At 34.1% G+C, this 12489-nt stretch overlaps 1 protein-coding gene and 1 non-coding gene across 2 annotated transcripts; one reads left to right on the forward strand and one right to left on the reverse strand.

Moving 5' to 3' along the window:
- Positions 1-8823: 8823 nt before the first annotated feature.
- On the reverse strand, positions 8824-8895 carry TRNAE-UUC (transfer RNA glutamic acid (anticodon UUC)). The gene has a single exon. It is a non-coding gene; the product is annotated as a tRNA-Glu (tRNA).
- A 1046-nt stretch (positions 8896-9941) lies between these two features.
- On the forward strand, positions 9942-11807 carry LOC148998590 (peroxidase 28-like). The gene is made up of 4 exons (XM_089141846.1): positions 9942-10169; positions 10266-10445; positions 10824-10989; positions 11365-11807. The coding sequence occupies exons 1-4, from the start codon at positions 9942-9944 to the stop codon at positions 11805-11807; spliced, it is 1017 nt and encodes a 338-aa protein (XP_088997972.1).
- The last annotated feature ends 682 nt before the right edge of the window (positions 11808-12489 follow it).

Here is a 12489-nt window from a genome sequence, read left to right on the forward strand (position 1 = left end):
ATATTGCATTATATCTTTTTATTATTGCATACTCTTCGTTAATTTGCATTGAGTTCTCAGATTTTTCTATTTTAAATTTTGATATTTACTATTTTAAGCACAGATAGATGCTGATGATGACATAGAAGATGAGGATGAGAACAGTGCAAAGAATTGTGTTTATTGATCTAGCTATTTTCAGGGAAGTCTCCTTCATCTTACTTCATATCTTATTATGTTTCTTTTCCATTGCATGCATTTGACATTTTGATTTTTTTCGTTGTATTGAGGACAATGATCATTTTAAAGTTAGGGGTGGATAGCTAGGATTCATGTCTATGGGATGAGACTCACTATGCTGAAATTTTTTCAAAAACAGAATTTTTTTTATGTTCAAAAGTAGAAATTTTCAAATCATTTCAAAACCTTTTATCAGTGGTTGAGGCTTACTTGTCTAGTTAATAGAGTTAAATAGAAGGAAGTTATGACTTGTAATCCCTAATCTTATTTAATATTTCATGTTTTATTGTATTCCTCTATAATTCTTTGAATATAATGACTTTGCTAAATATCAGATGAGTATGTGAATCACTTTAACCTTGATTATGTGACCCACCCTTTGAGCATTAAACCTTGCTATTGAGTTATTGTATTTAGGGATTTTCAAATGAGAATGCAACTTTTCTTGTTCAGTCAGCATATTAGAATCCACCAAGATTTTCTCTTGAGGCAAAATTCAGGTGTACCATTAGGGATATGATAGAGGCCATTCTTCTTTCATTTAATATTTATTTATTTATTTAAAAAAAAAACTCTCTTCTAATCTGTTCCACATCTACTATACCATGTTTCACTTCATGGAGATGCATATGGTTTATATGCTAGTATGTCATCGACGACTCTCCCAAGTCGTGTGATCCCTTGAATAGACCGAAGGTGATATGGATTGTTAAAAGCATGGCGAGGGTTAAAAGCATTTGATAAGCATGCATTTACCATTATTTATTTGATTTAATTCCTCATACTTATTTAATTAAAGAGAGCTAATTGAGTATTTTTGTGTATTTTTCAGGAATAAGGAGATTTTGGATATTAGAGATAATATGGAGTAAAGTTGGCAAATATATTAGATATTGGTGGATTTTAAATCATGGCATTCAATCTTGCTGCTCAAGAAATCATGAAAAGTGAGATCTTAGCCAAATTGGAAATAGGTGGAGGTCTAAGGAACAAAATTGGTAATAAATCTGAAAATTGGGTAAACAAACCTACCTTCAGTATGTTGGGCATATCTCTCTCGTGTGAGCTTGGATTTCAATGATTCAAAATGCTATAGAATGATATTGAAAACATCTACAACTTTTCAGTTTAGAGTGTTTCCAAATTCCGAAAGAATAAATGTCAAATCGATGGGTAAAGAGAGGGGATTCATTGTGTGCGGGAGACATAAAAGAGAAGCCAACCACAGAAAAGAAGACGGCGAATGTGGCTCTCATCTCTCTCATTGCTGAAGAAGAAGACCACATCTCTCTGTCTCTCCTCCTATGTTTCATCTTTATTTTTGTTATGAACTTTGTAATAATGAGTAGCTAGTTCCTTTTCTTTGGGATGTAGATGAACCATGCTTATTTCATTAATTTGATTGTTCTATCTCTTCTAGTTGATTGTGTTTGAGTTTGGCCAAAGATGTTCTATAGCTCAGTGAACTAAGCGTGCCAAGCTTCCGCGAAGGACGATAGTCTTGCGAAGATAGGGCATATCTTGGAATACCATCCCTAATTTACTTTGAAGTGTAGAGTTATATCAGTTAGGGAAAAGCATTGGGGATTTGAAATCCCAAAGATCTTCACATATTCATGCATAGTTTAAGTTTTTGCATTAATTAATAGATTTAGTTTAAATTTAGTTTTGTTGAATTCAATCTTAGTGACTTAGCCTTTCAGTTCCCCATAGTTCGACCTCGTACTTTCTGCTTGCTAGATTAGTATAGGATTTTATTTTTGATTGGTTAGTGACACGATCAGCATTGTGAGTAGATCTTCCTTGTAATTACGGGTCTCTATAGTTAATGCCACTGAGTGAGCTTTTTGGATTCTCACTGGGTTAACATTGCACAATTGGGGCTTAGGGACAAAGGCCAGCACAACGCTTGGATAGATAATTATTTGAGAGCCATGTTACGGGTGAAGGATGTCTTGGGTTGCTTCTTGGGAGATGTGTTATCGTTTTGAGAATGAAAAAAAATAACATATATATATATATATATATATATATATATATATATATATATATATATATGAAATTGCTATATTTTTTGCAAAAGGAAGAGAGAAAAGAAAAAAATATATATGTTCAGTTTCAATGTTACCATCTCCATGTATGTATTTCATCTATTTTATCCCTATTCTATATTTCTTCCACTTTCACAAGTCCTCTTGACCTTGAATAAGTGATTGCTCTTCATTAGTGTAGATAGGGATGATAGGGTGGACATATGAGAATTGACCTTGAAACTAGGGAGTTGTCGGTTGAATTTGGGATCTTAAACATGCATACACTTGATTGGTTAAGGTCTATACACCAAAGTTTTGATTTTGTGATCTATCTACTCATCTCTTATTTAGCTTATTTTATCCATTCCTTTGAATTATGGTTGAACTTGACTAAGATTGAATATTCAATCAAAATGAGAGTTTGTCTGATCCTGTTGCTCGAGGACTAGCAAATGTTAATGTTGGGGTTAATTTGATAAGTTGATTTCATGCATATTATTTTAGATATTTAATTTACTATATTTCCATGTGTTTATAATTGTTTTATATCAATTTACCCTAAGATGATATGAAAATGAATATGTTGCACCCTTTCATTTAATTTCTATAATTTTGGTGATTTTATATATTTTCTAGCCAATTCTAATTAAGATTTATTAGTTTTACATGTAGGAAAATATCAATCAAATCTATAGAGGTATTATTGGAAAATTCTGTAAAGATAGTCCTAATGGAATCAGACTGGAGTTTTTATTCCACTCTAGAAAGGAAAGTCTTGTTCATCAAGTTACAGTGCACTCTAAAAGCTTACTCAAGTAAAAAACATGGAGCGAATGAGTCATTGTATGCTTCAATATTTTATTTCCTATTTGGGACTTGATCAAAGAAGGAAAAAGAGGAAACAGAATCATATTCAAAGTTTTTAAGAGAAAAATCTCGTTTTTGAGTGTCTTTGTCAAGTTTCGATCAAGTCCTTCATCGGATGCTCATCCGGTGTCCGATCAAGCTATTTTTTGGAGGAGAGCTTCAAGACTTCTTGATAATCAAATCCAACGTTGGGATTGTGAATTTGAGATCTCTAAGTTAGTCCGATTTGTATGCCAAAACCCTTCTTGGCTGAGTCAGATAGGAACTCTGATTTTGATTCAATCTCTGATTAATCTAGGAAATTACTCTATAAAAGGAGAGCCTACTCCAGCAAGAGTGGAACATTTTTGGGAGCTTTGGAAGAGCATAGAGAACCTTCTTGGAGCTTTGGAGGAGTGTAGAGGACGATTTTTGAAAGTTGGTTGGCTTTCGAGATCTGAAGCTTGGGAATAAGTTTTTCTTCATATTCTTTCAATATTCTCGAACTCTTCTGTGATGTTTTTAATTTCTAGTGAACTAATTTAATTTTTCTAGGGATCAGATATAGCCTATCTTTGAATTTCCACTCTTGAATTCATCATTATAATTCTGAATATTGTTTTTATTTGATTAAGTTTTACTTCTATTCTTAATGTTTTTGATTAATTGGCCACTAATAAACTGATTTATGTGTTTAGTTTATTGGAGTAAAAGTGATAAATTACATGTAGGATAGAAATATACATACATGGTTTGTATAGTTGTTACATGGGAATCCATATAATTTAATGATTTCTTAATTGTTTTAACTTACATAGAAATATAGTGGTTAGCAATTGAGGGAATTTTTATTAAGTACTCAAGAGACACTAGTAGATAGGGAAGGGAATTTAACTATCAATAAGAAAAACATATTTCAAATTATAAAGGTGGATCAAAGGGTGGGAATGCTTAGTTATGGTGAAATATGACCTCTAGATTTTTAGTTATTAATAAATCTAAATTTATTTAATTTGCATTATAGGGTAGAATAATTTTCTTTATTATTTTTTCATATAAAATTGGTATAATTAATTTGGCACTTAATCTATAGTCCTCGAGGGAACGATTCTTTTATCATTATATTACTTGCTACAACACCGTACACTTGCATTGTTATTTTTTACAATAAGTTTTTGGCGCCATTGCCGGGGAATAGAGGATTCTCAAATCATTAAATCTGTTTAGTTCATTTTATAAAGGAAAGCATACTCCAGCAATAGAGGAGGTTTTTTGGGAGCTTTGAAGGAGCATAGAGAATCTTCTTGGAGCTTTGGAGGAGCATAGAGGACGAATTTTGGAGACGTTGGATGGCTTTGGCGATTTGAAGATTGGGAATAAGTTTTTCTTCATCTTCTTTCAATATTCTCGAACTCTTCTGTGATGTTTTTAATTTCTAGTGAACTAATTTAATTTTTCTAGGGATCAGATGTAGCTTATCTTTGAATTTCCACTATTGAATTCATCATTATAATTCTGAATATTGTTTTATTTGATTGAGTTTTTTACTTCTATTCTTCATGTTTTTTATTAATTGGCCACTAATCAACTTATTTGTTAATCATAATGAACTAAGAGGGGATTTATGTGTTTAGTTCATTGGAGTAAAAGCCATGAATTACATGTAAGATAGAAATATACTTACATGGTTTGTGTGGAATCCATAGAATTTAATGATTTGTTAGTTGTTTTAACCCACATAGAAATTCGTTCATTTAATTTAAAGTTGAGGGTGGATGGCTAAGATTCCTATCTATGTTAAGGAAGAGAATTATTCTAGACTATAATGCAAATTGAAATTTAAATTGAGATCTATTAATAACTAAAAACCTAGGGGGTCAAATTTCATCACAACTGAGCATTTCCACCCTTTGATCCATGTTTATAATATGAAATATGTTTTTCTGATTGATAGTCGAGATTTCATTCCCTATCTACTAGTCTCTCTCAATACTAATAAAAATTACCTTAATTGTTAACCCACTATATTTCTATGTGGGTTAAAACAACTAAGAAATCATTAAATTCTATGGATTCTCATGTAATAACTACACAAACCATGTAAGTATATTTCTATCCTACATGTAATTTATGGCTTTTACTCCGATGAACTAAACACATAATCCCCTCTCAATTCATTATGATTAACGAATCAGTTGATTAGTGGCCAATTAATCAAAAGCACGAAGAATATAAGTAAAAACTCAATCAAAGAAAACAATATTCAGAATTATATTGATGAATTCAAGAGTGAAAATTCAAAGATAGGCTACATTTGACTCCTAGAAAAATTAAATTAGTTCATACTAAAAATTAAAACCATCATAGAAGAGTTCGAGAACATTGAAAGAAGATGAAGAAAAACTTATTCCCAAGCTTCAAATCTCCAAAGCCAACAAACGTCACCAAAATTCGTCCTCTACACTCCTCCAAAGCTCCAAGAAGGTTCTCTATTCTCCTTCAAAGCTCCCCAAAAAGTTTCTCTATTGCTGGAGTATGCTCTCCTTTTATAGAGTAATTTCCTAGATTAAACTCAGAGTTTAAATCAAACTCAGAGTTCCTATGTGACTCAACCAAGGATGGTTTTGGCGTACGAATCAGACTAACTTAGAGATACCAAATGCATAATTCCACCGTTGGATTTTAAGAACAAGAAGTCTCGAAGATCTCCTCCTAAAAGCAGCTTGATCAGACATCGGATTACCATCCGATGAAGGGTTTGATAGAAACTAGACAAAGACGCTCAAAAAAGGGATTTTTCTCTTAAAAATTTTGAATATGATTTTTTCCCCTCTTTTTCTTTCTTTGATGAAGTCCCAAATAGGAAATAAAATATTGAAGCATGCAAGGACACATTCTCTCCATGTTTTTGACTTGAGAAAGCTTTTAGAGTGCATTGTAACTTGATGATCAAGACTGTCCTTTGTGAAGGTGGAATAAAATCCAGCTTAGTTCCATTAGGATTCTCTTTACAGAATTTTCCAATAATGTCTTTGCAGATATGATTGATAATTTTCCACACTAAAAGTAATAAATCTTAATTAGAATTTGCTAGGAAATATATAAAATCACCAAAATTATAGAAATTAAAGGAAAGGGTGCAACATATTCATTTTCATATCATATTAGGGTAAATTGATATAAAACAATTATAAACACATGGAAGTATAGTAAATTAATCGTCTAGAATAATATTCATGAAATCAACTTATCACATTGTACACTGCTCTTTAAGATGGCCAAATTTACCATATGCATAGCACAAATGATGCATGGATTAATACAAGATTTGACGAACCCGACCCTTCAAGATAAATTTTGATAACAGAGGTTTGGTGATATCCACTTCAATATAGACACTAGCAAATTTACCCCTCAAAGCCTGCATTGTCATAGTTTATCCACCTTGATTACCTTCCCTACTCAGCTCACTAGGCTCTAAAGAAAGAGGGTATTGAAGTATTAAATTGACACCCCTAAGGAATCTCACCCAAACAATGAGTTTCTTTAGAGTCACCTCATCTGGTTTAAAGTTTGGTTCCCAATGCCTCACAGAGAGATAATAATCCGAGATTAACCAAAGCCGTCCATGAGATTCCTTTGATAATCATCCTTTCTCCCAAATTTGACAATGTAATAAGCATTCCTTAAGTCAATAAGGTCCAGAGATCCACTTGGTTCCCAGAGCACATTAATTCTTCCAAATAGAGTCTTATATCCCACCATCTTTCCTACAAGTTTGATGATCAAAGATTGCTTCCAGGGTTCCTGAACTCTCACCTATTCAGCATTTGACAAGATAATGGTAGGGCATAAGCTCTCTTCCCCTTCACTACGCTCTGATTCCTCTTCATTATCAGTTTCCCAGTTAGCTGAATCCCCAATAGAGAATTCCTCTTTGTTTACCTGACATCCTGTTAGCGTTTTGGCCTATGTTTTCCCCAGTAAGGGCTCCTGGAGGATATATTCATATACTTTTCTTTTGATCTTCTCGTTACTCCAACGAACCTGATCTAGTTCTTCCACAGTAGCATTCCCTTGCTCTTCGATAGAAACGGTTCCTCCCGGCGACATTCTGATCCTAGGCAAAGTTATCAAGAATGATCAGAGTATGTTTAATTTATTTTTCAACTCTGACTTTTTACTTTTGAATTATTTACTTTTCATTAATTTTCCCACTTTTGGTTTGTAATTCATCTTTTAAAATTTGGTTTAAAATTAATCTCAATTACATCTTTTTTTTTAATCTAACTCTCCGGTTTATGTATTCTATTATTTGTGCTTTGGATTTTTTTTTTAATTTATTTTTGTAATTATTTTCCCAATTTTGCATTTTTTTATATGTTTTTTTTCCAAAAATTAATTGATTTTAACATTTACAATTGACTTCTCCAACTTCTATATGTTTTTTTTTCTCGCTAAAAGGATCATTATATTAAGCGAAGAAGAAATATTAAAATACATCAATTAATACCGTATAAGAAACCAACCTCCCTTACCCGCAACAACTGTTGCCCCCAATACACTCTTCCTCACTGGTTCCTGCTCAGATTAGAAAACCGCTAACTTATAAAACGAAATCTAGGACGTCTAGAGGCCTCCACATCAAATTCATTAAGGATTGAAGTTGACCAAAGAATGTTAATTATCAGAAGTTCCTGTCCTAATTGCCGAATTTGCTACTGTATTAGTTTCACGATAGCAATGTGAAATCTTCTAATCTATAGTCAACAAATATTCTTGTAACTCTCTCCACATATGAAAGATATACCAAGGTATTTTATTCTGCTGTATTAAAGTCACCACAACTTTTGAATCACTTTCTACCCAAAGCTTTTTAATTTGTAAATGCCTTGTCTAACGTAATCCGTGAATGAAAGTTTCCAATTCAGCCTCAAAGTTGGTTTTAACATCTAAAAAAATACTGAAATTGAAAACCACCGTAGCAACTTCATTTCGAAATACTCCTCCACCGCCAGACCTTCCTGGATTGCCTAAAGAAGACCCATCAATATTTAGTTTAACCCAACCTACAGCAGGAGGACACCAAAAAATTTCTTGTGGAGGAGCAGCACTAAAGACAGAGAAGTGAAGGCCTAGTCTTCTTGCATCCGAAAAAATGGTAGGAGTTACTTTTCTTCCATCAATTTTAAAGCCAAACTGTACTAAGTCTGAAAAAATTAAACTCACCACTTCATCAGTCCCGAAATTTAAATTTTCAAACTAGATTTGATTGCGGACTATCCAAAGAAAGTATTAAAGCTTCTCCACATCCATTAATCCAAGCTGTAAAGGAGTCTGTGAAGCCTGGTGTTTTCCAACTATAACCAAACTTTGCTGCAAAAGCTTCTCCACATCCACGTGAAAATGAGCAGTGAATAACGAAATGTCATATGTCCTCTGAAGCTTTACCACATAGATTACAACAAGAAGCCAACATAATCCCTTTCCGAGTCAAGTAGCCTATTATGAAAGCAAAAGCTTCTCCACATCCACGTGAAAATGAGCAAGAATAAAGAGATGTCCTATGTCGGAAGCTTTACCACATAGATTAAGAGGCCAGCATAATCCCTTTCCGAGTCAGGTAGCCTATCATGAAAAAAAGTCTCCAATAGAAAATTTGTTATCTAGGCTGCAAAGAAGTCTTCCAAATACTTTTAATCTATTCCGGTTGTTTTCCTTTTATTTCCATTGCCGGGAATTGAACCCGGGTCTCCTGGGTGAAAGCCAGATATCCTAACCACTGGACGACAATGGATTAATATAAAAAATTATATAAAATATTTATGCATACCACAAGATTTGCCATATAAAATGTATATGTATCTCCAACTTCTATATGTTATGAATATCATTCCCAGTAGTCACCAGAAAATCATGATTTGTATTAACAAAGGAATTAGGTGATTATTTGAACCAAATGGTTTACAATTGGAGAATCATGATAATAAAAGATCCTATATTTCCCACTGTTTGGATTGCTTTACTGATAGCGATGCGCAACTTGTGGTAAAAAAAATGTGGTCCTATGGATGTTGGGTGGTCAAATTTTGGTTTTTTTCTTTTTAATTCACCTAAGGATATGGGTATATATATCCATCTTTTTGTTTTAAAAATCCACTTGCCTCACTTCCAGAAAAAAAAGACCACTTGATATTCTGTAATAAAAGTTAGTAAAGAAAAATAAATTAAATAAATTCAGAAATTTGTATATTAAATGCTTTTGGTGTCCTACCCAATCGAATCTGGATTATTCTAGTAAAGTTGGAGAGGAATTCTCTTCCATGATTGGACCTGTTGCATGCTTAGTGAGTTTTATGATAGAGGAGCCTATCATTATTGTCAGTCCTCCCATGTGCCTGAGAGTGTAGCATGGGCAGGTTTGTGTCAAACCAACTGTGAAAGTGAAAGGAATGGTAGAAAGGATCTGAACTCATTGTAGCATTGCTGTCAAGCTTCTGTTAAGAGTCAGTTATGGCTTCTAACATTTTCATTCTTAATATTCTTCCAACAAAAAAATTAATAAAATAAAATGAAAACTCATGTCAAAGCCCCCAAAAATTCGTGCCTTCCCCTAGGATTTCAGTTTATTTTTCTGCTTCATTCTTACGTGATTGCACGTCTACGCTGCATTTCTAGAACATCAAGAACGGATCAGCCAATCCGTTTCCAAGCAAGTTGGAGAAGTCACCATCAATGTTCAACTACCAAGTCCTAACTAACTCTATAAATATTAGAAGAGGCATGTCTCCCTCCTTAAGACTTCAGTGTTTTCAAGTACTCATAAATCGAGTTCCAACAATGATGAAAACCTTGGCAACAGTTGCACTCGGGCTTGGCATGGTAGTTTTAGTGAACTGGACTTGTTTGTGTTATGCAGATCTGCAAATAGGCTATTACAATGGAAGATGTCCCAATAATGGTACAAATGTTGAGGAGATCGTTCAAAATGTTATCTCTACGCAGTATGCATCGGACATAACCGTAGTTGCTGCAATGCTACGCTTGCAATTCCATGATTGCTTTGTCAGGGTAAGAAACTCGCAAGCTTGCCAACTGAAACTATCTGTCTGTGCTACTTACAGTCAGGCTTGTTTATCTATATTAATATCATATTTATCTGAATAGGGATGTGATGCATCAATACTTTTAGACGGAAACACAACTGAGAAGACTGCACCTCCAAATCTAAATATTCGAGGTTATGATGTCATTGACAAAGTGAAAACCGAACTAGAAGATAAATGCCCAGGAGTTGTTTCTTGTGCTGATATCATCGTCATGGCTGCTAGAGAAGCAGTTGTGTTGGTACGCTGTTTATAAATTATGCTTTCTTTCTTATCATAATAGCAGAGGTGGTTAAGAATCTTTGATAGGTTTCAATGAAAGAATTTTTGATGTCATCATACATGTTGAGGCATTTGAGTTATACACAACTTATGTTTGAATATATACTGCTGTTTAGTTATAATCAAAAGTGTAATGGGTCTTGTGCGAGAATCCATTAACTATAAAACTTAGCATTGTCTACAATACTAGTTAGAAACAGTATTCCAAACTAGATACTTATGGTGTAATTCTTTAACGGAACCTTTTTGCCTAAACACTAATGCTGAGTATACATAGTACATGCAAGGAGTTCTGTTTGACACTTTTTGATTTATGTCGTGAAATGAGTTTATGTAGGGTGGCGGACAAACTTTTAATGTAACAACGGGGAGAAGAGATGGTCTAATTTCAATAGCAATCGAAGCTGTGGCTCTAATACCTCCAGCAGAAATTTCGGTTGGTGATTCTATTACTGCATTTGGGAATCTAGGAATGAATGTTTCAGACATGGTTGCTCTCATTGGTAAGTAAACAAAGAAAACATATATACCCTTTTGATGGCCTTTGCATGCACAAAGAGACCATTCTCTACGATAAACAACATTACACTCCTATATTTAATGAGTCTAGATTCTTTCCACCCAACTTAACCTTCCACCTACACACACTCACATGAGTATGGGACCCTTACACTCACGCTGTGTCTATATCAGAACTGGGCTGTATGGGTCCCACACTCATGTGAGTATAGGTGGATGAGTGCAGGGGATAGGCTGGGTGGAGAGGATCTTCACTAATATTTAAACCTGCACAAATGGATATAGTATTAGACAGTGACTTTCATCCCTTGGAACTAATGTTAAATAGGTCTCATACTGGGTTTATTTGTGACTCTCAGGAGCTCACACAGTAGGGGTATCACATTGTTCTTCCTTTAGTGATCGTCTCTACAATTACAACAACACTGGAATGGCCGATCCAACAATGAATCATGTTCTACTTAACTCACTGAAGTCGACATGTCCTCAAAACTCAACAAACGACAACATAGCTGCTCTGGATCAGAATTCGCTGAGTGTGAATACTGTAGACAACTCCTACTTCATGCAAATTCAAGAAAACAAAGGTGTTCTAGGAATTGACCAAGAGATAGACTTGGATACTCGAACTAATGCCACCGTGCAGATGCTAGCCAACAATAACTCGCTCTTCTATACTCAACTGGCTGTTGCTCTAGTCAAAATGGGAGCAGTAAATGTACTGCTTGAACCTGAGGGAGAGATCAGGGCATCATGTGGATCCACTAATGCTTCACCTTCACCTCCACCTAGTCGCCGTTAATTAATTAGTCGGTCTCTTTGTGTTAAGGTGAAGAAACCTGGTAGTATATATAGCTGTCCCATGGTATACTGGATTATTGTATAATCTTGTGTTTCTATGTATTCTTTTGTGGTCTTCCTCATGGTCTAAGCTTTTTGAGTTCATTAATAAAATATTGTCTTTTTTAAGTCTTATCATGGTGTTAGAGTTCGTTAATAAGATATTAAGTCTTATTACTTTGTACTAGGGAGATTTGTATTTTTCCAACTTCTTATTTTGATTTTGATTTTTTATTTTTTTGTGCATCTATGCACCAATCTAAATCTATTTTGGCCCAAATTGCTTGAAGTCTGAACTAAAATGAAGGGAAACATATATCTGTTCTATAGTATATTGCGTAATAGATAAATGTCATATTCGATCATATATATATATATATATATATATATATATATAGAGAGAGAGAGAGAGAGGTGTACATCACTCGTTCTCTACAAAACACATGTGAGTACTAGATCTTTCTGCAACAGCCCCTCGCGCCCTCTCTAACTTAAGGCCACCTATCAAGGCCATGTTTGGAATACAACCCTTCAAACTCTCGTCTAGGAAGAGCCTTAGTAAACAAATCCACCCACTGATGTCATGATGAAAACAAGTAAGAATATGACCCAATGCCACATTTTCTCGTACAAAGTGATAATCC

This window comes from Hakea prostrata, unplaced genomic scaffold, assembly GCF_041222555.1.
Source record: "Hakea prostrata isolate BN-2017 unplaced genomic scaffold, UWA_Hpros_2 contig_272, whole genome shotgun sequence".
Classification (NCBI taxonomy): Eukaryota; Viridiplantae; Streptophyta; class Magnoliopsida; order Proteales; family Proteaceae; genus Hakea; species Hakea prostrata.

Excerpts from the sequence above, each read along its gene's own strand:
- LOC148998590 (XM_089141846.1), top strand. The coding sequence starts at position 9,942 with ATGAAAACCTTGGCAACAGTTGCACTCGGGCTTGGCATGGTAGTTTTA. Across the intron at positions 10,446-10,823 it reads CTAGAGAAGCAGTTGTGTTG|GGTGGCGGACAAACTTTTAA; the intron begins GTACGCTGTTTA and ends GAGTTTATGTAG. Across the intron at positions 10,990-11,364 it reads AGACATGGTTGCTCTCATTG|GAGCTCACACAGTAGGGGTA; the intron begins GTAAGTAAACAA and ends TGTGACTCTCAG.